The sequence below is a fragment of the Melanerpes formicivorus genome, unplaced genomic scaffold (genome assembly GCF_026170545.1).
Source record: "Melanerpes formicivorus ecotype bairdi unplaced genomic scaffold, bMelFor1.0.p_v2 SCAF_60, whole genome shotgun sequence".
Lineage (NCBI taxonomy): Eukaryota > Metazoa > Chordata > Aves > Piciformes > Picidae > Melanerpes > Melanerpes formicivorus.
The window spans coordinates 2,680,363-2,707,631 of NW_027142412.1; the positions used below are offsets into that span (position 1 = coordinate 2,680,363).

The 27,269-nt window shown below is 55.1% G+C and overlaps 1 protein-coding gene across 1 annotated transcript in view; it reads right to left on the minus strand.

Annotated features, from left to right (window-relative positions):
- The window catches only part of NOS1 (nitric oxide synthase 1), a 99,819-nt gene that overhangs the window by 51,022 nt on the left and 21,528 nt on the right, over positions 1 to 27,269 (minus strand). The window contains exon 2 of the mRNA XM_068161802.1: positions 8,546 to 9,680. Coding sequence (XP_068017903.1) covers positions 8,546 to 9,273 — 728 coding nt within the window. The 5' untranslated portion in view covers positions 9,274 to 9,680. The remainder of the gene's footprint in view (positions 1 to 8,545; positions 9,681 to 27,269) is intronic.

Sequence of the window (27,269 nt, forward strand, 5' to 3'; positions counted from 1 at the left end):
AACAGGCATCTGGCAGCATGAAGGAACCTCAGAGAGGAATCCATCAACTCTTGTGAGAGCCACCCAGAGCACTCTGCATTCAGTCCTGGTGTCCCCAGCACAAGAAGGACCTGGAACTGCCGGAGCAGGTCCAGAGGAGGCCATGAAGAGGGCTGCAGAACCTCCCCTATGGGGACAGGCTGAGAGAGTTGGGGCAGTTCAGCCTGCAGAAGAGAAGGCTCCAGAGAGACCTTAGGGCAGCTTTCCAGTACTTTAAAGGGGGCTACAAGAAAGCTGTAGAGGGCCTTTTGACAAGGGCTTGCAGTGACAGGATGAGGGGCAATGGATTGAAGCTTGAGGAGGGCAGATTGAGACTGGAGATGAGGAAGAAATTCTTTCCAGTCAGGATGGGGAGACAGTGGCACAGGTTACCCAGGGAGGTTGTGGGCACCTCATCCCTGGAGGTGTTGAAAGCCAGGCTGGATGAGACCTTGAGCAACCTGGGCTGGTGGAAGATGTCCCTGCCCAGGGCAGGGAGGTTGGAACTAGAGGATCTTCAACATCCCTTCCCACCTAAACCATTCTGTGAATCCTATGTACAAGTCCTCCTGACTCACCCTCAGACCCAACCTGGGCACTCTCAGCACTGAGCAGGATTTTTCCAGTCACCACTTTGTGTCTTTAAGGCACTGGGGGCACCACTGGGGTCCCTGACTCTTTGGTTCTGTAACTCTCTGACGCTCTGCAGTGCTGCACATCCCTCTGCACCTGAGCAGCTGGGGCACCACCAGGCTGCCTGTTGCTCTCCTTAAGGAGCTGACAGCTGTGTGGTGTTACCCCCACCCTTAGCCAAGCATAGCTGCCACAGAGCCTTCAGAGCAGCCTCAGGGCTGTATCCCTGCCCTGTGCTGCAGCTCCCTGGGTGCCCCCCTGGCAGGGCTGTGGGTGCCTAGCCTGCCCTGAGCCAGTGCAGACCTCGCCCGGATGAGGCTGCCCAGAAGTATCCGGCTCTGTCTTTTGGAGAGCAGCAGGGAGAGAAAAGCCCTTTCAGAGCAGCCCCAGCCTCACCCCAGATGGGGAGGGGGTGAGAAGAAAATGAACAAAAATCAGTTGCTTCATTTTCCAAACATTTCCTGCCTGCTTCTGGAAAGCTCCTTGTTTGTGACCCCAGGCAGGGACAGGGCCTTCGGGGCCAGTGATTTTCCTCTCTTGACTTGGCTTCCCCCAGCCCCCAGCAGAGACTGGGGGTGACCTGCCAGGTTCACAGGAGGATGCCACTCACACACTCAAGGAGTCTGGCAGGATGGCCAAACCACCGTGCCCGAGCTCAGCATCCAGATAATGCTCCCAAAGTCTGTTTGCCCACACCCAGGGGCCGGTCCCAGGGGGTGATGGGGGAAGATGAATTTCCCTTGAGGGGTGTCTTGAGGCAACCAAGTTGGGGCACTTCCAGTAGCTGCTGTGGGAGCAGCCCCTTCTGCAGGTATGCCAGGGAGAGGGAGGTGGAGCATCAGCCCACAGCAAGATGCCCTTAGAGATGCCTTTGCTGAGACACTGGCACAGGCTGCCCTGGGAGGTCGTGGGTAGCCCTTCCCTGGAGGTGTTCAAGGCCAGGTTAGGTGAGACCTTGAGCAGCCTGGTCTAGTGGGAGGTGTCCCTGCCCATGGCAGGGGGCTTGGAGTGAGATGATCTTCATAGTCCCTCCCAGCCTAAACCATTCTGTGAACAACTCCTCCTGACTCACTACCAGACCCAGCCTGGGCACTTTAGGGCATTGAAGAGGATTTTTTGAATCACCAATTTGTGCCTTGGAGGCACTGGGCACAGCCCTGGGCTCTGTCTTCAGAGGCACTTGTTTGGCTGAACTCTCCCAAGCCAGCTCCACGCTCCAGAGATCCCTCTCTGACCTGGTCCTGCTGCCACGTTTATTAACCACCCTCAGCTCTCAGATCCAGAGCAGGGTTTGGGGAAGGGACCTCGTGTTTTATTCTGCAAGCCAAAGCTGTCACTTAAAAAAAGCCAGAGGAATCCTGCCCTCCCCCACTGGTGCAAAGGCAGAGCTTCAGATTCTGCCTCACCTCGGGAAGAGCATCTGGCTGCTTGGGGAAATGAGAGGCACCACTGTTTTCTTTTGACTAATCTGATGATGTGGCAGTGCTTGGAGTGATGAAGCAGAAGGGAAGTTGCTGAGACAGCCCTTTGAGAAATTTCTCCAAAGCTTGTCCAAAAAAGAAAGATGAAAGAAAAGAAGGGGGGGAAAAAAAAGTCAGTATGAGCAAAGGGAAGGTTTGTCACTTCCCTGCTTTGGATGTGCCTGGCAGAAGGATCTCTCAAACAGAGATGAGAGCTACCACAGGCTGCTGCAGTCCCCAGAGGCCAAGAAGGGTGGACCAAGAAGTGTGCTGGTGTCCACATTCCATGGGTTTATAGAACAGCTTGAGTTGGAAGGGCCCTCAAAGATCATCCAGCTCCAACCTCCCTGCCATGGGCAGGGACACCTCCCACCAGCCCAGGTTGCTCAAGGCCTCATCCAGCCTGGCCTTGAACACCTCCAGGGGTGAGGTGTCCCCAGCCTCCCTGGGCAACCTGTGCCAGTGTCTCACCACCCTCACTGGAAAGAATTTCTGCCTACTCTCCAGTCTCAATCTGCCCTCCTCAAGCTTCAATCCATTGCTCCTTGACCTGTCACTCCCAGCCCTTGTCAAAAGTCCCTTCCTAGCTCTGCTGTAGCTCCCTTTAAAGTACTGGGAGGCTGCTCTAAAGTCTCCCTGGAGCCTTCTCTCCTCCAGGCTGAACAGCCCCAACTGTCTCAGCAGAGGTGCTCCAGCCCTCTGATCTTTATTGTGGCCCTCCTCTGGTCCACCTCCTTCTTGTGCTGGGGACTTTGGGGACTGCTGAGAGCAGAGCAGAGGGGCAGAATCCCCTCCCTTCATCTGCTGGCCATGCCTGTTTTGATGCAGTCCAGTCCATCCCACCAAAAATGGGATGAGCTCTCTGGAGAGGCAGCAAGGCCAGCATGCCTGGAGCAGGCAACTGCAGAGCTGTCAGAGCAAGAAGCCACTAAATGAGACAGGGGAACCTGAGCTGCACTGAGGGATCAAAGCCTCACCAACAAACATGCAGCATAGCTTGAGGGTCTTGCACCCTCAGAAGGTCAGAAGGCTGTGCCCAGTGGTGGGACTAGGGGATAATGAACCAAGCAAGCTGCATGGAGCAGCTCTGGAGAGATGCCCATGAAATATGAGGTCTGAGAATGCTGTTTGATAGGCACTGACAGATAAGCCCCTGGCAACAGTCCCAAGCGATCCTAAGGTCCCATGCAAGCTGCAGACAGCATCCCACACAACCTGGAACCGCCACACTCAGCCCTTCCCAGCCATGTTTAAAGACCACCTGGAGGATTCCAGCCTCAGCACCTTCTCTGGAGGCCAGATGTGGTTCAGGACCACCAGGAGAGCACAGGCTCCTGCGTGGGTCGTGGGTTGCCTGCAGGGCCCACGGACACGGAGCCGTCACACAGGTGGGTGAAGGGGCTTTGGAGACCAGTCCAAGAGGGTTCCATGGAGGGGGAAGAAGATATTTGGGTGGCATGTGCTGTTTGTGGGCACAAAATATCTCTCTGGGTTAGTCTGATGTAGTCAAAGGAAGAAGAATTGGCTGAGGGAGAAGAGGAGGGTTACTCACTGCCAGAGCTTCCTACTTGCCTGTGTGCCTGCTGGCAACAAGATGATGGGTTCAGGGAACCTTTTCATTTCAGAGGGTTTTAAAGTTTCTTGTCCAAGTAGAGAATAATGAAGACATCAGAAATGCAAATGAAATGTTTTGAGCAACACAAAAGAGATTTTGGCGGCGGCAAAAGGAGGTGGGAGGAAGAGAATTTTTTCTCCCCTTGAAGAACTGTGAAATTATGGGGTGTGTTCCAAGGCAGGATTGAGCCTGAAACCTTGAAACCCTTCCTAAACAGAATTCCTGCTCTCAACACCCTTCTCAGGGTTGCTGGTGCTGCTGTTTGGACTGGAACTGCCACCTTTCCATCACGCTGCTCGTGTTACGGAACAGACCCGAGAAGGAAAATACGTAGTGGCACCTCGGAGAGGGGAGGGAGGGAGGGAGAGGGCTGGGAGATGGGAGATGGCAATCTCCCTAGAGCTCAGGGGCAAAAGCAGAGCCAGGTTAGCTGGCAGGGAGTGAATCAAACTCTATTTTTGTTTCCTAGCCCACGGAGAGCCTCGTGGCAGAAATGCCAGCTCTCATCATACCTTGTGCCCCACTCCCATGCTCTGTTCTGTGATTGACTTCACCACAGATGGCTTGAGCCAAGGAGCAGACATTGCTCCAGCCCTTGGATCATCTTTGTGGGCTCCTCTGGACCCATTCCAACAGCTCTGTGTCCTTCTCATGACAGGGACACCAGAGCCGGGGGCAGTATTTGAGGTGGGGTCTCAGGAACAGAGTCAAGGGGCAGAATCCCCTCTCCTGCCCTGCTGGCCACACTCCTCTTGATGCAGCCCAGCACACTGCTGCCTTCTGGGCTGCATCAGGGCACTGCTGGCTCATGAGGAGCTTCTCCTCAACCAAGACCCTTAAGGCTTCTTCTTCAGGGCTGCTCTTAACCCACTCTGCACCCAACCTGGATTTGTGCCTGGGCTTGGCCCCACCCAGATGCAGGACCTTACACTGTGACTTGTTGAACCTCATGCAGTTTGCACTGGCACACTTCTCAAGCCTGTCAGGATCCTTCTGGATGCTATCCCTACCCTCAGGTGAGTGGAGCACACCACACAGCTTGGTGTCATCAGCAAACCTGCTGAGGGTGCACTCAATGCCAGTGACTGTGCCACTGACAAAGATGTCAAACAGCACTGGTCCCAGAGCAGACCCCTGAGGAGCTCCTCTTGTCACTGGTCTCCACCTGGACATCACAGCTCTTTGAGTGGTCACAGCCCACCACATGGGCATGCCCCATGGGCACAGAGCACTGTACAACTGCAAATGAGCAGGGAGCCAAAGCCAGGGCACTGCAGAGATCATTTCCCCAGGGAGTGCAGACCATGGGTGCAGGGGATGGAAAATTTTTTTTCTCCCCCAATGCAAACTTTACAGCTTCCAATTTTCCTCAGAAATATCATTAGAGATGTGGGCTGGGAGCCCAAAGCATCAGGTGCAACTTGAATCACTTTTGGCAAAGCCCACCTTGAACAAGAGGCGTTTGGCTGCTGGAGAATAACCTCAAACTCCTACCATCCCTTTCAGCCCTGGGAGAGCTCTCACAGCTCTGTGAGCTGGCCTGGCTTGGGCAAAGCTCTGCAGGCTGTCAAGGTCAGCACCAGGCAAAGATGGAGAAAGAAGAGGATTGAGCCCAAACCCAACATCTCCAGCTGGTGAAGTGGCCCAGACTGTAGGTGTCGAGCTCAACGCTGAGCGAGGTGTTGCCTCCAAGGGGTGCCTAGGTAGAGCTCTGTTCCTGTGCCAGGTAACACCAGCTCTGCTTGCTTCCCTCCAGCCTGGAGAAGTCACAGCCTACAGCACAAGACCTGCAACCACTTGATAAATCCTGGCTTCATTTTGGGAGCAGTTCTTTGGCATTGACCAACAGCCTCCCCAGCTCTCCGCTCCCCACCATGCCCTGACCTGTCTGCACTTCTCCTGTGGGCCAAGAAAACCTTCGCTGTAGAAGACCTTTGCAATGCCCTGGCTCTGAGACCAAGCCAAGGAGATGAATCATCTCCAGCCCATCACAGGAGCGGGAGGAGAGGCAGCTGAGAAGTGCCCTTTACCCTGCCCAGCAGCTCTCCACAAGCTCTCTCTGCAGTTTATCTCCTTCCCCTCTTCTCAGGTCTCCTTGTCTAGACAGGGTCCAACAGCTAGAGCAAAGCTGCAGCTTTTCATCAAGCAGGCTGAAGATTAAATTTTGACTGAGAAGTGGATTTTCAGTCCCAAGACACAGAGATCACAGATTAATTTGTTTTAAGGGTATTGAAAACGAAAGTGAGTGGAGTTGTGGTGAAGTACCCTCTTGCTTAATGTTTTTGCTGCTTTGAGGTCCTTCAGTTTAAGTGAATTTAAAGTGTTTCAGTTTAATTTCTCTGAGTAGAAGGCACTCTCAAAGAAAAGGATAAAAAGGACATAAAAAAGCATTTTTCATCCATTCCCCTCCCCAGCTGGAGAAGAATTTCCTTGGAGACCCTGTGGCTGGTAGGCTGGGGACAGGGTTTTAATGATGTGGGTGAGCCTTGTATCACTGCCTGGGGTTGTGTCCTCTGAGGTTCACCAGACTGTGACCCCCCCCTCAGCTCCACCACAGCAGCCTTGGTGCAAACAGAGGGACAAAGGGGATTTTAAATCACATTTTGCTGGACCTCTTCAAGGCCTCAGTTCTTTGGATGCTTAAACACAGGGATGGATTGGTACTAGAGATGCAGCCTGGGCAGGTGGCCCCTCAACCTTCCTGGGACAGTGCTGGGCTCGAGGGTTTTCTGAAAGCAGCCAAATGTGATGAGATCTGGGGGCAGGATGAGGAGGGATGCCCCCAGAGCGAGCGCCCTGCCCCACCGCTCTCCCCCAGCCCTCTGTCACTTGCTGCCAGCACCAAGCTGAGCAGGCTGTTTTCTCTCTGCCTCAGGGTGATCACCCTAATGGGCTTTGGGGAGCCGTGTCCTCCACGGAAAAGATGCATCGTTTGGGAGAGCAGCAGCAACAACATGAACACAAAACAAACAGGAGATGGCAAGCACAGGGCGTGGGTGTGGGGCTGTGCTGGGAGCGATTAGGAGCTCAGCCTGGGCTCTGCACCCACCTCGGGAGCAACACTGCTCCACAGCTCTACCTTTCCTCTCTTCTTTCTGCTAAATAACAGGACTATATTTACACACACAACCTTTCCACAGCTCTACCTTTCCTCTCTTGTTTCTGATAAACAACAGGACTACATTTCCACACACACTCTACCTTTCCACAGCTCTACTTTTCCTCTCTTCTTGTTTCTGATAAATAACAGGACTACATTCTCCCCCCTCCCCTCTCTCCCCTCCTCCACACACCTTGTTAAGGCAGCAATGGGAGCTGGAATTACAAATCCCTCTGCCACTGAATCAGCTTCAGCAAACCTCACCCCCAAAAAGCTCCCCCCCAGCTTTTAGAGTGGTCGATAGCTGAGGGAGCCACAACCTGCTGCGGCACTCAATGCTGCTAAAAGGTGCTTGAGGGCCTGGGGAGAGGTACCAGGAGAAGGCAACCCATCACTGCTGATAAATAGCCAGGAGATGAGTGAGCTGGGACCACAATAAATAAATAAAGAGCAGCCAACAAGATTTTTGGGAAGCAGGAAGGGCTGGAGGGAGCTGCTTTGGTGTCAGAGTGATGGTCTACATGGTGAGAAATGCACATAGCCCCTGGCAGGAGCAGGCAGCAAGGGATTCATAGATTCACAGAACTGTTTGGGTTGGAAGGGACCTCAAAGATCTTCCAACCCCCTTGCCATGGGCAGGGACACCTCCCACTAGACCAAGTGGATCCAACCTCATCCAACCTGGCCTTAAACACTTGCAGGGAGGGGGCATCCACAACCTCCCAGAGCAACCTGTTCCAGTGCCTCACCAGCCTCACTGGAAAGAATTCCTTCCTAATCTCCAGTCTCAATCTGCCCTCCTCATTGCCCCTCATCCTGTCACCACAAGCCCTTGCAAAGAGTCACTTCCCTGCTTCCTCCCACATGATGGGACTTCACCCTCCCCAAGAGGCCGTGGGACAAGCATCCATGTGCCCCCCTTTGTTATACATGCATACACGTATTGCAATGATTAGCTTGGTCTAGAAAGAGCAGAGGGGACACACAGGCAGCTCCTCTGATGCCTTTCAACACAGGATGGCCATGCATGAGCTCCACACAGGAAACATCTCCCCCCCTTACTCCCTAGGGGTAGAAAACAGGAGCACCCAAGGCAGGTCCCACTGCCCTTGCACAACAGTCCCCTGGGCTTCACCTGGAGCTGAACTGGGGCTCCCCTCTCCCCTCCCCAAGTCAACCTCGAAATCCAAACCCACAAAACATTCTGAAACCCCTTTCTCCATCCTCCTCCACCCCTGCCCTTCCTTCTCCCTCTCCAGCAGTCAATCAATAGCAGGTTTCAAGCAGCAGAGCAAGGACAGACAACACCACGAGTCTTATCTGGCAGGTGGGGAAACTGAGACACGGGATTTGGTTTAAATGTCAAAGAAATGAGATGAAGAACATGGGAGAGAAGCAAGCCCAGCCTGTGATCCACCCCACCACACAGCTCAGCTTTCCACAAGACCTTACTTTGTCTCCCCCAGTTCCCCACACTTCCACCTTCCTCCCTTCCTTCCACCACCTCCTCCCAAGTTCTCATTACTTTCCCCATGCCCTCACCACCTGCTTCCCCTTCTTCTTTGCATCCCCTCCTCTCCATCTCCATCCCACCAGGGCAGAAGGCAGCTGTGTCTGCAGAGCTGCTCCCCAGCACCTGAAGCAGCCTTGCTGGGCAGCCAAGCCCAGCACATTTCACCAGAAGCAAGAAAAATGAATTAAATGTATTTAGGGACCTACCAGTCCACCTGGACTTCTATATCTCTTGTCTCTACCTTGGAGGGTGCATCTCCATCGCTGTCCTTACTGCTGCTCTTCAGGAGATCCAGGACGGGCTCGATTTCTTTGAGCAGTTCATTGTCTTCCACACCACCGTTGAGGCAAGGGCGACCACCGGCACCCTCCTTGCCCTTCCCAGCGTCCTGCCCTTTGCTGCCAGTAACGACACCGTTGATGTGCACCATGGGCTCCACCTCCCTCCTAATCTCTCTTGCCCACAGCGAGCCCATGGTGCGGTCGGCCGCCGCCGGCGGCTGCTCTTTGCCCTGCGGGCTTGGGTTGGACAAGTCCACGGCCTTGGGGGGCGGGCAGAGGGGTCTGGTGACACGGATGGTTTTGGGGGTCCCGTCGCCCGTGAAAGTGGTCTCCAGGTGAGTGGTGAAGCCCTCGGGGCCCCGCAGGATGAGGACCACGTAAGTCTCGGAGGCGATGCTTCTCAGTATCTCCAGCGCGGCCTCATAGCTCATGTCCACCAGGGGCCTGCCATTGACGGCTAAAATGATGTCCCCAGCCTGGATGAGGCCACTCTGCTCTGCAGCCCCTCCCCGGATCAGGTCTGAGATGATGACGGGCGGCTTGCTGACACGCTCCTTCACCAGGAAGCCGAGGCCGCCCACCTTGCGCTTGAAGAGCCTCACCGAGATGACGTTGGGCTGGATCTGCTGCACACTGAACACATTCTCTTCCATGGCAGCCCACCCCCCACACACTTCTTACAGCCTGCAGACCAGGACCTCGACACTCTCTGAGCGCAGATTCACTCTCTGAGATGCTCCTCCGCGCCGGGACGAGGAAGGGACAACTCTGGCTTTGAGCAATTGACCTCACTGCAAAGCTGCTCCGGGCTTGGGCTGCAGGCTGGCTTCCTGCAGCATGCTCACTGCCACCTCTCTCCGACACGCAGCCCGGGGAAGGAGGCTGTATCACCGCTGGAAGGCAAGGCCAGGGGCAGGGCAGGCAGGGCTGGGCATCACGGAGCTGAGCAGGGGCACCATGCCAGCTTTCAGTCAGGCTCTGGTCCTGCGCTGGGCAGCGGTGGGGAGGCAGCCCGCTGGCTTCACCGGCATCCCTGCAAACGGTCCCCCAGCTTCTTTATCTAGGGAGGAAAAGAGAAAAAGAAAAAGAACAAACAAACAAAACCACCAAAGGAGGAAGCCAAGTGAGGCAGGGCAGCGTAAGTGGCGGCGCGGCACGGGGCTCGGCACGCCACCCACACCTTGTCCCCACAGATGTCACCCCTCGGGCTGCGTTTGGGAGCCAGGCTGCAGCCTCCCATCGCTCTGGGCTTTGTTTTCTCCAGCTCTCCCCCTGCAAAAACCGGCACCATCTGTTCAGCGGGGGCCGGGAACGCGCTAGGGGGAGCGAGGGAGCCCTGGGAGGGGGCTGCTGGGCAGCCTCGCTCGGACCCTCCCCGCTTGGCCCCTGGGGTGCAAGCACAAATCCTCCGGGGCTGGGTAAGAGTAGAACCTCATAGAGCTCGGCGGCGACTGCTGCCGGCTGAGGATCCTGTCTCCGTGCATTTCCCAGAGTATCCCACAACCTGAGGGTCGAGATGGATCAGGGCGAGCAGGCACAGATCGGATGTCCCTGCCCCGGATGAAACCCTTGCCATAGGTGCTGCCACACCGAGACCGTTCCGATGCAGCAGCCACAAGCAAAACGAGATAGGAGAAGAGAAGGTTCAGCTCCCCTTACCCTGAGCTACTCAAAGCCCCCTCCAACGGGAAGCACTTTTAAGCCTGGCTCCAGGGATCACAGCCTCAGCCTGGCTCAGCTCCTCCTCTCCCCGTATTTCGAGCCTGGCAGAGGGCTGCAGGAGGCAAAGCAAACACTCCCCCGTGCCCAGCCCTGCCATCCACTTGGGAACAGTTCCCAAACAAACTGCTTTAGCTGACGGAAAACCATCTAGAGGAGAACATGCAATGAGTTTAGCCAGCTCTCAGGGGAAGCTCCCAAAGCTGGGCCTGGCTTTCTACAGCCCTCTCATGGCTTGGGGAGCCACGTCTCATTGACTCCTGATGGGACCCTGGCTCTCCATGCCTACGCTTGTGTTTGGTAACTTCAGCTCCCAAACCCTCTCAGTGTTCCCCTCCCTCGTTTCTGAGATGCTCTGGAGAATGTTGCCCTCTGGGGCTGTGCCCTGACATTTAGCAGGGAGCTGAGATGCAGATGCCTTCTTTTCTTCCTTGAAATCTGAATTTTGGGGAGAGAACAGAGGGCACCAGATCTGTGGGCTTGGAGGCACTGGTGTGCCAAGGAAAACGCTCTCCTGGCTCCCAGAGGCAGCACATTCGGGGCAGGGTTTGCACCTTCAGACACCCAGCACCAAACACCCTTCTGCCAGCAGCTCCCTATGGCACTGGGAGGGGGGAAACAGGGATCTGAGCAGCAGGGCAGTGACACCAGCCCTGGCATGAGCTTGCTGATGCATTTTCATCCTCTTGTGATGAAGGCTGCTGGCCCCAGACTGGCTTTCTACAGATGAGTAAAGAACAAAGCAATGAGAGACCGACAACCCTTGTGGCTGGATTTAACCCCTGTGGCTCCTCTCCTGCCATCACTCAGCCCTGCAGAGCAGAGGCAGCAAGCAGAGGGTTAAATGCCAACTGAGCAGGTCAGTGGGGATGAGGAAAGGGGCAGTTGGAGAGGCATTTTCCCAGACTTCCAGAAACCTTTAGGTTGGAAAATAACCTTAAGATCATCAAGGCCAACCATTTCCCAGTGACTCAGAGTGAAGATTGGAGGCAGAGCAAGAAGTACAGGGTAGGAGAAGACAGCAGAAGATACACCTGGTAGCACAGGAAAGCCTTCCACAGACACCAGGTGTGGGTCAGGGCCTCCCCCATGCCCACCTTCCACCATGTCCCAGGACATCTGCAGGTCTGTTCCCAGGGGGAACATCTGTCAGATGGAACCTGGAGCATCCAGCCCTGTGTGAAGCGAAGGGGAGACGCCGGCCGGTGGCAGCGTGGGTGGCTGAGCTCTGCTCAGCTCTGCAGAGTTCACTTCCCTCTATGAGCATCATTGAGAGTCTGATTTATGAACCCAGGAGCAGGAGTACATTTGCCAGGCCATACATTTAAAGCTACTGGAGGTGTCACAGCTGACGCCACAAGCCAGCGAGAACAGCGTGGCTGTGAGCAGAGTTTCACTGGGGTGAGTGCTACTGATGTGCAAAAGCAGCTGGGACGTGACCACTGCAGCCATGGAGAGTGCTGTCCCACCCCCTGCCTCAGCCTCCCTCCCTTTTCCAAAGCAGAAAACCAACCCAAGCTACAGAAGAGCATCAGGGCTTCTGTCTCTGCAGCTCCACAAAAGGAGGCTGCAGTGAGGTGGGGGTTGCTCAGTATCAGGTGATAGAAGGAGAGGAAATGGCCTGAAATCGTGCCAGGGGAGGGTTAGGTTGGAGATAAGGGGAAAATTCTTTGCTGCAAGAGTGGTCAGGGATTGGAAGAGGCTGCCCAAGGAGGTGGTGGAGTCCCCATCCCTGGAGGTGTTCAAGAAACCTGTGGCCATGGTGGCGTTGGGTTGATGCTTGGACTCAGTTTGGATCTTTGAGATCTTTTCCAACCAAAACAGCTCTCTGATTCTGTGGCCAAGCCCTGCAGAACTGCAAACTTGGAGCAGCCCAGACAAGCATTAGCTCTGATCTCAGCACTGACCCACGATGATATGGCTTGTTTGGAGGCTCTAATCAGCGTGGGGGAGCTCAGCAGAACAGCTTCCCCTAGGGCAGCAGCCACCAAGGCACTTGCCTAGCAGACAAGCCCTACGAGGAGCAATAACAAAAAGCTTTTAGAGCCACCAGATAACAATTCAAGCAACAAACTCCAGCACATCTGTTAATTGGATGATTTGATTTAGAAAGCAAAGCAGAAGAGAAATCAATCTTAGGAGCTTAGCACAATCTCTACACTCATCCAGCCAGAAGCTGCAAGCTGTGGAGAGCTGAGATGCGCTCAACACCTACCCTTGAGTGCAGGCACTTGTGTTGCCCTCACCCTCTCAAATCCCTTCGAGTCCTTGGCTGTGGCCATGGCTTACATTTCTACATGCCAGCTTTAAATGGGCACCATTGTCCTGTTTAATTAGTTTTGGTGGGATTTATAGAGCTCCACAGAGAACCCCAGGGCCGATGGATTTATGCCTGTTTAATTTGGCTGACCCGTGGAGAGCCAGGGAATCCGATGAGGAGCAATGGGATGCAACATATGCACACTTACTGTAAACCTGCAGGCTGAGCATTAAACTGATTCACTGGCAGCCAGCTCGCTCCTGCCAGCCCTTCTGAGCTCAGCTCCTCTTCTGCTCCCACCAACGCTGCAGTGTGGCTGTGTACACAGGATCAGAGAACTGTTTGGGGCTGGAAAAGACCTCCAAGATCATCAGCCTAACACCATCATGGTCGTTAAGCCACGTCCCCAAGTGCCATGGCCACAGGTTTCTTGAGCACCTCCAGAGATGGTGACTCCACCACCTCCCTGGGCAGCCTGCTCCAATCCCTGACCACCCTCCTTTCACAGAAGCACAGAATGTTAGGGATTGGAAGGGGACCTCAGGAGATCATCCAGTCCAACCCCCCCTGCCAAAGCAGAATCACCCAGGGCAGGTCACACAGGAATGCATCCAGGCAGGTTTGGAATCTGTCCAGAGAAGGAGACTCCACAACCTCTCTGGGAAGCCTGCTCCAGGGCCCCCACACCCCTCAGCTTCCTCACACCAAAGAAGTTTCTCCTCATGTTGATGTGGAACTTCCTGGGTTCCAGCTTATCCCCAGTGTTCCTTGTCCTATTACTGAGCACCACCAAAGGTGTCTGGCACCTTCATCTTGACACCCACCCCTCAGATATATTTATAGATGCTGCTCAGGTCCCCTCTCAGCCTTCTCTTCTCCAGACTAACAGCCCCAGGTCTCTCAGCCTCTCTTTTTACCAGAGATTTTTCGACTCCCTTCACCACCCTCATAGCTCTCTGTTGGACTCTCCCTGCCTGGATCTCTGTCTCTCTTGACCTGGGGACCCCAAAACTGGACACAGTGGTGTGGTCTCACCAGGGCAGTGCAGAGGAGCAGGAGACCCTCCCTAGTCCTCCTGGACACGCTTTCCTTAATGCATTCCAGTATACCATTTGCCCTCTTTCAGTAAGGAAATGTTTTCTAATACCCAGCCTAAACCTTTCCTAGCACAACCTGAGGCCACTGCCTCCCTCTCTCTCACTTGGTATTTGGGAGAAGACATCAACATCCACCTTGCTCTAACCTCCTTTCAGGGAGCTGTAGAGAGCCAGGTGGTCTCCCCTTAGCCTCCTTTTCTACAGACTAAATGCACCCCCGTTCCCTTCTCCTTGTAAGACTTGTTCTCCAGACCCTTCACCAGTTTTGTTGCCCTTCTCTTCTACACAGCCTTTTCATCCTGAGAACATGCAGGTGAATCTCCCCAGCTCTCTCTGATGATCCACCTCCCACCATCCTTGCAAAAATCCATCTGGGAAGGAGCAAGTCCTTTTCCTTCACAGCCAAAGAAGAGGCCCCACTTTCCCCTTCCACCTCCAGGGCACAAGGCTGGGGATTGGCTCTTTCACCTGAGCCACAACACATTCTTTATCCCCAGCAGACCAGATCTACACTCAGGAGTGAATTAAGTTAAGAGGCACTTTGCCACCTCTCTGTACAACACCCTGGTGTCAGTGCCCAGGGATGCTTCTGGACCACTCCAAGCAGCCACAGGAACCAGCAAGCTCAGGAAAAGATGCTGAAATTCTGAGCCCTGGAGACCCCCTCACTTCCCCCTTGTCAGCAGGGCACGAGTGTTTGCACTCAAAACATGCCTATCACTGGTAAAATAAGTTAATCAAACAAACACTTCCTTTCTGAGGGAAAGAATTCTCTGCCCATTCCCTGAGGGGGTTCAGTGCCTCTGCTCAGGAGGTTGATTTCTGGAAAGCAAAACAACACAGCTCTGCTCATGGCCATATCACAGAACCACAGAATCCTTTTGGTTGGAAAAGGCCTTTAAGATCATCGAGGCCAAGCATTATCTAACCCTGCCGTGGGCTGAAGCTACCCCCATGACCTGCACATTTATCAGGGCACTTGCTTTGATATTCATCCCAACCATCCCTCTCCCTGGAATTAGATAGCCAAGGCAAACCTGCTCCTGCCAGCACAAGCAGTCACTGGCTGCTGGACTGCATGATGATTTCAAGTCCCTTCCAACTGAGACAGTCTATTGTATCCTATCCTACTCTACCCTGTTCCTTTCTATCCTATCCTGTCCTATCCCTATCCTGTCCTATCCTACCCTGTTCCTTTCTATCCTATTCTATCATGTCCTTATCCTACCCTGTTCTACCCTGTCCTATCCTGTTCCTTTCTATTCTATCCTATCCCTATCCTACCCTGTTCTATCTTACTCTATTCTATCCTGTGCCAGTCTATTTCACCCTACCCTACCCTGTTCTCTCCTCTTCTACCTTTGTCCTGTCCTATCCTCCTCTTTTCTATCCCATCCTGCCCTGTTTTTTTCTATCCTGTCTTATCCTGTCTTATCCTGTCCTTTTCTGTCCTGTCCTATCCTACCCCAACCAGCATCCTGCACACTCCTTAACCATGAAGCAGCAAGACTGGAGGAGGCAGAACCACACCAAGACGCTGCTGTAGCTGGCTGAAATCCCTCATCCCTCTGCCCTCGGCCCCATCCGATCAGAGCTGCTCCTCTCCGAGCAGACCACAAGGCAATACATTTTAATGTTGCCAAGACAACTGTGCTGACAAAAATCCCTCTCTCTTTTAGATGACAGAAAGAAAGGGCTTGCTTTAATTTGGAGTTCAAGGCTTAGCAGCTTTCAGCACCCCTCCTGCCATTTCCTCTTCCCCCGCTCCGTGCGACGTTCTCCCAGACGTGCGGCTGGAGCGGAGCAGAGATCAACCCCTCGGCTCTGCTGCTACCCCCAGCTAAAGCTGATGCTCTTATTAGGGCTTGGCCCATCACCTGTAAACCATAAATTTCACCAGGCATCCCTTTGCTGAGAGGACTGGAATTGCAGCGGCGACTCCAGCGTGACAAATGGGAGCCCTGTTAACACAACAGCGCTTTGTCCGAAGTGACAAAGCAGGTAGATAGGAAATAAATGAGACAATGCCACTTGATGGATGGGCTCAGAAGCCAACTGCAGCACAAGAAGGGAATCGTAGCTCCATTGAGGGAAGAAGAAGAAAAAAGGGAATTCTAAAGCTAGCAGCAGGTTGGTTGGAGCTGTAATAGCTCCGGAGCTGCCAGCCAGCATCAATAAAGTCCCCGGCAGAGCTCTGGGCTCGGCGTCATCTCAGGAATTACACTCCCAGCTCCTTTCAGCAGCTCACATTCTATCTCCTTTTTTCTTTTTTTGGCTGTGGACTCCCCCAAAATCCTTCCAGCACACCAGTAAAATTTCCTCCTCAGCCAGGGCTGTGGGGAAAGTAACCTGGTTAGGACTGGATGTGGCTCTGAGCAACCTGATCTAGTGTGAAGTGTCCCTGCCCATGGCAGGGGGGTTGGAACTGGATGATCCTTGAGGTCCCTTCCAACCCTTAACAACTCTATGGTTCTATGACACTAAACAGCATTAAACCACATTGTCCCCACCTGCAGAAGGAGTGACTCATGTCACTATTTAAAAACCTCAGGGAAACAGCAGGCTGCTCCCAGCACAAGCCTGGGCAACTCGGTCTGGAGGCACAAGCCTCTCTCCTGCCAGGTCCCCGTGAAAGCCACCACTAAAAGGGCTGTGGGGATTTGCTCTGTCCCCTGAGCATCACTGTGACCTCTCTTCACCACAGCAAGGCGTGGGAGGACCAGAGGTGTGAGTCCCACCGATGAATCTGGGATGTGGAGTGGAAGCAGAGCTCTTGTCCTCTCTGCAGCAGCATCCTCGGTGACTGCACAAGGCAGAAAGCAAAGATAATTTGGTCCCCTGAGCTTCTGTCCAAGCTTTTCCTAGAGTTTTGCATTAGCACTTGTTGCCATAGCATCAGCAGCGGCAACAAAGTTCTCTAGGGACCTCCTGGGACCTGTTCCTTGTCCCACAGAGGGCTCTGGCTCTAATTCAGGTAGGGATGAGGTTGGGGAATGTGGAATTTTCTGCTTCCTAATTTTTGCTAGAAGTGCTGCTGGTGAGAGCAAGGCCATTTCTCAGAAGTAGCCACCAGTTACTGGAGATGCTCCTAGGACCACAGACTGGTCTGGGATGGAGCAGACCTTTCAAGATCACCCACTCCAACCCCCCTGCAGTCAGCAGGGACAGCTGCAACTAGAGCAGGTTGCTCAGAGGCACAAACAACCTGACCTGGAATAGTCCCAGGCAAAGGGCATCTCTCACCTCTCTGGGCACCAACCTGGGACAGGCTCTCAGCACCCTCAGTGTCAATCCCTTCTCTCCACTCTGAATCTCCCTCCTTTAGTTTCAAGCCAACACCCCTTGTCCTGTCATAACAGCCCCTGCTCAAAACTCTCTCCCCAGATTTGTGATCAGTCTTTGTCACACTGAAAGGCCACCAGAAGGTCTCCCTGGAGCCTTCTCTTCACCAGGCTGCCCAAGCCCAACCCTCTCAGCCTGGCCTCACACCAGAGCCCTTCCAGCACTGCTGTGGCCTCCTTTGGCACTGCTCCAACAGGTCCCTGTCTGTGCTGAGGACTCAGCTGGCCCCAGCACTGCAGGGGGGGGTCTCAACAGAGGGGCAGAATCCACTCTCTTCACCTGCTTTTCCGTTTCCTCTTCCTCCATGGGGCAATCCCATACTGGTGATGCTGCCTTTGGATCATGCTCAACCCCTGTCTTGAAAGCACAGAGGTTTTCCCCAACACCAGAAGAGAGGATTTGGGCTTCCCCAGGCCATGCTTCTTGACATTGGCATTGTGGGGAGAGGCAGCAGTGGGGCAGGCTGGCACAGCAGGGCTATGACTCAGTGCTCTGCACTGGGACTGGAGCCCTTGGCTGAGAGACATCACTGACAGGTCCAAGGATGAGTTAATTTTGATGGTGGCTGGGGATGAAGGCTGAGTCCTGCTCTGAAAAGACAGAGCTTTCATGACTCTCAAGGCAAGGAAGAGCTGCACGTTTTCAGCATGTCTGAAAGCATAAGCCTGAGACTCTGCAAAATGGGATTAAGAGAAGCCAGCCCTGGAAGGGTACTGCAAGATCTCATTAGGCATTGCTGAACTGCCATGCAAAAGAGAGGCTATGAAAGGAGCTGCCTTAGCAAAACACTCCCAGTTTTGTATATACACACATGGTCCTCACAGGTTTCCACGCTCTGCATATAGAACCAACATACTGAGGACATATGGGCTTCCCAGAGCCTGTGTTTCTCGTGCCCACAGACACATCCTCAGCACTTAGAATCAGAGAACTGTGCAACTGTTTTGGTTGGAAAAGACCTCTAAGGTCATCGAGCTCAACCGTCAACCCAGCACCACCGTGGCCACTAAACCATGTCCCAGAGTGGCCTGGCCACAGGTTTCCTGAACACCTCCAGGGATGGGGACTGCACCACCTCCCTGGGCAGCCTCTGCCACTCCCTGTCTGCTTTCTTGCAGCAAAGAAATTTTTCCTCATCTCCAACCTAACCCTCCCCTGGCACAATTCCAGGCCATTTCTCCTCATCCTATCCTGATACTAGAGAGAAGACACCGATCCCCACCTCACTCCAAGCTCCTTTCAGGGAGTTACAGAGCAATGAGGTCTCTCCTCAGCCTCCTCTTCTCCACACTAAACCACCCCAGTTCCCTCAGCCGCTCCTCACCAGCCCTGCTCTCCAGACCCTTCCCCAGCTTTGTTGCCCTTCCCTGGACACTGAAGCAGAAACAGAGCATCAGATCCATACATCCCTCCACTTGCTCTCCAGCTGCGGGGCAGGGTGGCAATGTGGGGTGCTGGGTCAGGTACCTCACGCAGCCCAGCACAAATAGGAGGGACACAATCACGCTGCCCTCCCTCCTGCTTCCTCCAGAGCCTGGCTTACAGCTCCTGCCCTCCTTGGGACACAATCTGTTTATTTTTGGTGGCAGAGGGGACGCTCAGATCGCGTCTGTGGGGTTGATTTAATGCACAGATACAATCAGAGCAGCGTGAATGAGGTGAAGGCATTTTAGCTTGGTTTGGAAGCTGCCTCTCCAAACCGGTCCCTGGCTGCCAGGGCTTGTGTTCCTTTAGTGAAAATCGATGGTATCAACAAGTATCAAACAATATCCACGTCACTCAGGAGAGGTAAATGCTAATCTATGCGAGCCCAGCTCATCTGACTTATCAGTTGCTATATATAGTTGTTTGCAGGCACTGATTTAGGCAATCTGGCAGATTTCCTAAGCCTTCGCACAGACACCACTACTGACATGGAAAACACAAAATACACCAACAGAGCAGGGGAGGGTGGGGAAAGAGAAAGAAAAAGAAATCTGACAGGCCCAAAAATGTGCCTGAGGGTGAGGGAGGACCAGCCCCTCCCCAGCAGCAGGCACAGCACATGAATGGCGAGGGAGGATTCAACCCAAACCCCTCTGCCTAAGATGGCCTCTCGCACTCGCCCGCTGCTGCTGCTGCACAGGCAGAGGGAATCAGCAGAATTCAAAGTGCACCAGGACTTGTCACTCTCCTTGGCTCCTGAGGGAAGGTGACACTTCTCCCAGTGCAGGTGTCTGACTGGAGAGACAGCTCCCCCCCACACACCCAAACCCCCACGTCTGCACAGGAAGAGGCTCTGCAGCGGGAGTTTGTTTGCAAACACGCACACATTTTCAAGCTGGGGAGTGCAGGAGGGAGTTTGTAGCAGCCTGAAGGAAATATTGTGGCTCACACAAGCTAGAAAGAAACCGAGGGAGGGGGGAAAAGAAACTGGTGATGTGAACCCACATTCTTGCAAATAAGGCTTCCCCACCTGAGCTCATCAACAGGAAAGACAGAACCAGCCAAGAGGTGCAGGTCGAAATCACCGGGTGAGCACTACTTTGAGCAGCCCCCTGCCCCAAAAGCCTCCCCACAGCTATTGTGTGCTCCTCCCTGAGCCACCAGCATGGGGGGATGCAGAAGAGGAGCTGACACTGAAAGCAGTCAACCCCCCACCCCCGCTCCCCCGACCACTGCAACTGCCCGCTGCGATCTGTCCTAGCTGCCACCCCAGCCAGGCTGTGCTCCCGCGGGAAGGAAGGAGACGCTTCCCCTCCCGTACAGCGGGAGGCGGATCAGCTCCCCGGGGACTCAGCAGATAATTGTCAAGTTGCCTGCCAGAATTTCCTCCTGACAGCCAGAACTTGAAAGCGTTGGAAGAAAATGTCTGCACCTGGGCTGTGGAGTCAGAGCTGCGCTCTGGGAGCCGAGGCAGGGAAAGACTTTGCAGGACTGGTGCTGGATGGGGAGGAGGGGGGATGCACACCCACTCCAGCACCAGCTGCTCCAGATGTGCAGGTACAGAGAGCTCCTCTCTTCCACTTTGCCAGTAAAACAACCCCACAAGCTTTCTACTAACTACTGCATACCGTGTGGAGAGCGAGACCACTGGCAGGGCAAGCAGGGTTCATGTCCCCTGATCCCTGCACCAACATCCCTCCTGCATCCCAGGTGCTTCCAGAGACAACAACCGAGGTTCTTGGTGGGCATGTGGGAAGAGTGAAAGGGCAGGAGCCAGAGTGACTCTCGGATCTCCCCGAGGGACAGCAGCCAGCCGTGAATGGGACATCCCAGGGGTGCACTCGGGGGCTGGACCTGTATCCGGGGGTCTCTTGCCCATCCCAGACTGTATGGGAATCTTGCTTCCACCTCAGTGTCCCTGGGAAGAGTGGGGAACCTCCCAGGTAGAGTAGGGACATCCCAGGACAGCGCAGACAGTCGATCTCGTGGGGCAGAACCTGGCATGGGTCAGAACCTGGCATGGGTCATCTCCTCCACACCATTATTGGAGGGAGGAAGGGGGGGCGTCAGCAGCATTGTCATCTCCTGAAAGCTCCCTAGCCTTGGGGACACCCTGACCGCCTTGGACAGGGGGGATGGCAGAGGCATCACGCAGTGTGGTTCCCCCTCCCTCCCACCACTGAGGGGTGGTGGCATCTCCTGCAGCCCCAAGCCCACCCAGGTCTGTTGGTGGGGGGATGTCTCCAGGTGCCCCGATCGGGGGACAGCGGCTCCGGTAACGTTCAGCACCCGGGACAGCTCCGGCAGAGGCGGGCAGGGCGGCGGAGGAGCCGGAGGGAGCTGGAACGGGGCCGCCCTGCCTGTGCTGCCTCCCGGGAAAGAGCCCCCAGCCTGGGAACTGCTCCCTCCCCAGGCAAACCGCCCTCCATGCCCCCAGAACGCCGATCCCCCATCCTCGCCCTCCCCAGGCAGATGACATCCTCTCCCGACCCTACTGCCGTCGACCCCGGTCCCTCTCTTCCCTCCTGGGGCAAACTCCCCCCTGTCCCGGGCACGGTGCCCGCCTGCCTTCCCTGGCCAAACTGAACGCCCCCTCCCATCCACCTGCCCGCCAGTCCCCGCCGCCTCCTTCCTTCCTTCCTTGATCGGGCAAACTGTCCTCCTCCTGGGCACACGGTGTCCCCCCCCGAGCCGTGCAGAGAGCCCCCCTCGCCCCATCCAAACTTACTGCTAAGAGTTGCGGGGAAGGGAGAGAACAGCCAGCCCCCCTCCCACCCCGGTCCCGGGGAACCGAGCACGGAGGCGCTGGAGGAAGTTTGCAGCGGAGCCGCGGGGTGCAGAGGGATGGGGGGTGGCGGGGGAGGGGGGGGTCTGCACAGGGACACCGGCTACGGTGGCCCAGTAGGTAGCACAGCCCAGGAGGGTGGCGGGGCGGGAGGGGGCACTGGGTGGGAGCTGCGTCTCGGCAGACCATTAAAGCGTCTTTAGCCGGGCAGGTCCCACGGTGCCCAGGGAGGGGCTCGGGCGGCTACGCCAACCTCCGGAGCTGTGCAGCCAGAGACAAAATCCGGCTGCCCGCCCCGGCCCCGTTTGTGCTCCCCCCAGCCCTGGGAACGCTTCCGACGGGCACCCGAAGGACTGTGCAAGGTCTCGCCGGTCCCTCAGACTCTAGCCTGCCGCAAAGTTTCCCGGAGAAGCGGTGCCCGGTACGGGGCTGGGGGCAGCCCTTCCTCCGCCCAACCTACCGTGCGGCGGAGAGGAGCCGTCCCCGTCCCTGTTCCCGGTGCCGCCCAGCGCATCCCTCCCGGCGGCTCCGGGCTGGGCTGGGCTGGCAGGGAGGGGACCAGTCCTCGCTGCGCCCCTTTAGCCCAGCATCACCGAAACGAATCCGCTTTGACGTCCAACCAGGGTTTTTATGGGTGGGGAGCGAGCCGGTGCAGCCCTCGATAGGAGACACTCGGCTCTCCAAATCATACATCTTTTATATAACCTCATTTCCAGCCTGGCTTTGCTCCCCCCTCCCTCCCCTTTCCAGGGAGCATCGCCCACCCCCCCTTCAAGCTCCCTCACCAATTAAAGAGCCGAGAGCCACAACCCACCCACCGCCTCCCCGGTCCCTACTTGTTGCGGGAAGCTCTGCTCCGCAGTCTCAGCCTGCCCCGAGGGAGCAGGGCGGGAGGGAGGGGCTCTGTCAGCCCCACTCCTCAGCCTCTGGAAAGCTGCAGCCCCTCTCCCCCCGCCCCCCCAACTTCCTGATCCCAGCTGGGTTATGCTCTGAGGGCTGCAGAAAACGCACCCTCTTTCCCTGCCAGCCTCCTGCCAGCTCTGCCCCTGCCCTCTGTGTGCCCAGAGCAAAAGGCACCAGCCCTACCAGCATGTCCCAGTGCCCTGCACTCCTGCAGCAGGCTGGGCAGGTCTGCCCTTCTCCCAGCTGCCTGAACAGAGCCTGGGCTGCAGGCTGGAGAGAGAGCAAAGGGACTGCTTCTCACCCCATTTCCCCTCCTGGCAATTTACCTGCCCCCAGTAAGGCCCAGTGCAGACCCAGGCTCAACATCAGTCTGCAGGCTTTGCAGTTGTGCTCATTCCCATGGCAACCACAAACACACCATTATAGATCTATAATATTATATAAACCCAAGAGGGCTCTTGGGCAGGAGTGTGAGGTTCACCCACCCACAGCCTTTTCCCAAGCCCAGGAGGCAGCTCCCACTGGATCACAGAGAGCTGGCTTCAGCCTGGACAAGATGCACAGCCCATGGATGACCAAGAAAAAAGCCCAGCAGCTCTGGGATGCAGTGCCCCCCACCCCAGCAGCCCCAGCCTGCCCCACCATCTCTCCAGAGGCAGGCAACTAAAACCCAGCCCAGCAGGTGATTCAATTACCAAACTTCCCCCAGGGAAGGGAGCAGCCCTGGCACCTGGGGAGCTTTGCAGAGGTGGCAAAGGGGAGAGGGGAGGGGAATGCAGCAGCAAGACTGAGGCTGCTTTCCCCCTCCTCACACTGCCCAGACACAGTGCCCAAACTGGGACACACACTGACTGGGGCTAACAAAAACATCATCATGCCTGTTTAGATGTAGGAGGACTAAGCTCATAGTATGCTACACACCAGCATCTACTCATCCCCATGGAGGGGTGAGTAGGTGCACACCAGCAAGGAAGAGCTTTGTGACCCTGCCATAGGCTCCAGCCCAGCCTATAAAAGAGTCCAAATCCCTCTCTTCCCAGTGTGAGCATCTTTGAGTGTAGCCTCAGCACTGCAGGGATGTGTGCTGGTGACTATCAGGGAAACTGGACCAGTCCCTCTTGGATGGGATGGTGGACAGATGGGGGTGAGTGTAGCATGGCTGGAGGTCCAGCTCAAGCAAGTATGACGAGTGTGATGGCACTTGCATGGTGTTCAGGGGGACTCTGCACTGCCAAGGCCCCCCTGACACACTCCATGAGCTCCATCCACCAGCACCTCACTGCCCTTCTGTCCTCCTGCTATTGAGGCACATGCACAGGAGGCAACAACCATGCTGGGGAAGCAAAGCCCTGACTGCTGGGGTGCAGGTGAGCAGGACACAGCTTGCCACTGCAGCTCATCCATCCCACCCTGCAGCTTCACCCTTGGCACAATCCCAGCCCTCTCCACTAGAGCCCAGAGTTTAAAGGATCGAGATGAGCTGTGCCCCTCTGTGGGCCACATCCCCACCATGGCAGCACTTCTTTCACCTACAGAAAACTCCATGGGACAAAGCTCCTCTTTTGTACCATCTGGAGCTTTTCTGAATCCCATAAATCTGGGCAAGCCAGGAGCAAAGCATCAGTACAAGAAGAGAGCTGCTGGTCTGTGCATGTCCTGTGCCTCCCCCCCGAGCCAGGGAGGAGCCCCAAGTAGCCTTTTCCTCCAGCTGGTAGCCATGAGTCAGCCTCAGAGATTCAGAAGCAACTAATGAAACAGATGTTAGTCTGCAAATTAAGAAGGTGGTGCAAGACCCTCTCCAGCCCATCTGCACCCAGAGAGCCCATTCCTCTGAAGCTCTTGGTGTGACAGCAAACGTTTGTACATTCCTTTCATCCAGCAGAGAATATTTGTGGATAGGATTGCTCCACAGGGAGCATATTCCTGTAATCCTGTTTCATCCTGCTTGGGTAGCTGACAGCCCTGGAGAAGAGACTCAGCTCTGGAGAAGCACCCCTCCCTTCTTGCCGAGCCAGCTTTGTCCATGGAAGTTGCTTCCCCTCTCTCACAGCTGGGAACAAACACAAGTGGTGCTAGCAGCAAGTTATCCCCCCCCACCCCAGACTGCTCAGGAGAGGGACAAGCCTCCTGCCTGCCCCTCACCCAGCTGTTCCCCAGTTCCCCCTCTCCTCTGAAATCAGCTCAGCGCTGCTTGCTCCTGGCCATATGCTGCCAGCAGTCAGAGAAGCCAAATATAAACCCCAGCAGCTAATCATAGAATCAAAGCATTATTTCAGCTGGAAAAGACCTAAGATCATCAAGTCCAGCCATCGACTTAACACCACCATACACATCCAACCACATCCCAACGTGCCAGGTCAACACGTTTCTTGAACGCCTCCAGGGACAGCGACTCCACCACCTTCCTGGGCAGCCTGACCGAAAACGCTCATCCGACTTTCCTTTCCCTCCTCCCCCTCTCCCTCCCTCAAACCTGGGCTCTTTTCCTGCTGCCCCTCATCCTCACCCACCTCTCTGAGCAGCCAGCGGTGGCCGTGCACTCCGCTGCCGTGCCAAGCAGCTGGCGAAGGCTCTGCCTGGAGGGCTGGGCGGCCAGCAAGTCTGCTCGGCTGCCGAGTGTGCTGCTCAGGATGCTCAGCTCCCTAAGATCCTCAGGCAGCCGTGGCCTCGGCAGGGATCACACCGCCAATATCCCCGGCAGCCGCGGCGCTGGAGTTCGGCGGCTGCTGTTCCGCTGCCACTCGCGGCGCGTTCGAGGGATTACTGCCCGGGGAATAAAGAAAGGGCTCAACATATTTATACGGAAGCTTAGGGAGGCTGTGTAACTGCACACACAGCAGCTGAGAGGGGGGTCTGGCACGGGGACTGCGGTGATTTGGGACAAATCCCAGGATTGTCTGTCCGTGCTCCAGTTTAGAGCAAAGCGCCTATGCTGGAGCTTGCCTAGAGGTGGCAGTGAGCCTTCGCTCTTGGCCTCTCCCCGAGCAGAGCAGAGCAGGAGGGCTTGGGAAGTCCCCAGCTGAGCTGGAGCTTTGCACTCTCTGCTGGATTGGCCGCAGGTGAAGTGTTTGCTGTGGGCAGAAATAAAGGTAACCTGTGCCCAGCATAGACTCCTGCTGCCTCCTTCCTCCAGCCACGTCACACACGCCCACGCCACGGGCTCGGGGGGGATGCTTTGGCATCTTCTCCCCTGCAAGGTGCATGGGGAAAAGGTTGGGGTGTGATCAAATCCACAGTGCCTTTAGAGCCTGGGAGGACACAGCCAAGGGATCTCACTCTCAGAAATATCCCATGCCAGCTCCCACCTCCACCAGCCCACAAGCTCCAGAACATACTGGGGGCAGGGGGAAACCCTTTGCTCCCCCAGCTTCTCTAACAACTCCACAGCTACCAGGCAGAGATGTGGCAAGGTGAACCCTTCCAGCACAAACATTGACATCACCTTTCCCCACTCCCACCCCCCCTCAACCAGCCTCCCTTCCAACAAGACACTTGCAAATCCCACCAACACCAGATTTGCGTCTCAAAAACCTCCCTGTACCAGGGGGGAGTTAGAGTTCAATCTGTGCTGCAGGAAAGATTCTTTGGGAGTGTGTCTCACAAGCTCCAGGGGTATGAAGTGGGTTACAGAGGCTGATCTCTCTCTCTCTCTGCCTCTCTCACACGTAGGCGTGGGCACACAGGCACACACCAAAATCTAATCAAAAGATATTAGTCGAAGAGTATTTGGCTTCTGGCATTCAACTATCTCCAGCTTCATACAGACACCAAAGAAATGAAATTATGGGAGAACACAAACAAGAAATTCCAGGGGGATGAATTTCTGTTTCATCACTGTTAGAGGGCAGAGAATTACCTGCCTGTCTTCCCTTCTCCTCCTTTTTTTCCCCCCCCTCTCTCTTTTTTTCCTCCTCTTGTACTTCAAAAATATGAAGCCCCTACCTCGGAAAAAAGAGAGAATCACAGCAGCATGTTTCCTCCAGCTCACAGCCCTGCCACTTCCCCGTCAAAGCCAAACTTGCTTTCATTATCGTTTTAAGGACACGTCAGGGAGGTCTAACAAAGACACCAGAGTTCAAGGACTTGGGAGAAATCCAGGGGCTAATTTCGACAGATGAAAAAAAAACCTCTGCTTTAAGACCTCACACTTCACAGGCTGAAAGGGGCTCGAGTTACTTCTGGGTTATTCAGATGCAAACGCTGTTTTGGAACGCAAGTGCTTGAGCCATCCACCGGCAGCTGTAAGTTTGGGGGCAGATGCTCGGCAGCGCGGCGGAGCAACACGACTCCACTGAAATCAGCAGAATCGAGATCATTAAAGCCAGCTAAAACCAGCCAGTCCTCAGTATTCCAATCCATCCGAGTCCCTGCTTCAAACCCCTTCCTTTCCAGTGGCATCCAGCCCCCATACGGCACCTTTTCACCTTCGGATCAATTATTGGGCTGATTACAAAGAGGGGGAGGGGGGAGGGAGAATCACTTTTGTGCCAACCTTAAACAGTATATTTAGAGGTTTGTGGTGGTTAAGGTTTGGTGGTTTGGGGTTTTTTTTTTCCTCTCGAGTGAAATATTTCAGAGGGCTTGGAGGTTAAAGACTCTTTTGAAAGGACCCAAATCCCTAATCTTAAACGCAAAGTTATCACCGGAGGACCTTGGGGTGGGTGGTGACAAACACAGGAAAGGGTCCTGCGTCAGCCAGAGCCCTGGGTAAATAGGGCTGGGGAGGAGAGCGGAGGGCTTGGAGCAGCCTGATAAGGCAAATCTGCAAAGCATTCACTGCAGAAAGGAACACAAAGCAAACCCAAAAGCAGAGAAACAGCTGCTGTCAAGTTCTTAATTTCTAAATAAGAACAAGAAGGGGGGAGGAAAAAAAAACTATAAGAGAAAGGCAAAAATACTCCACTACACACCAGCAGAACCACTCAAGTGCCTCCCCACGGGGTCAGGGGGGCAAGGTTCCAGCATCCCCAGTCCCCCACTGAAATGAAGCAGTGTATTTGGGACACCCCATGAGGAGGAGTGAGCTGGGCAGCCCTTCCCTCACATTGAGCCCAGCTCCTTCCAGCTGGGCTGGAGCAGCAAAGCAACACAGCCCCAGCTGCAAAGAATCAGGACCAA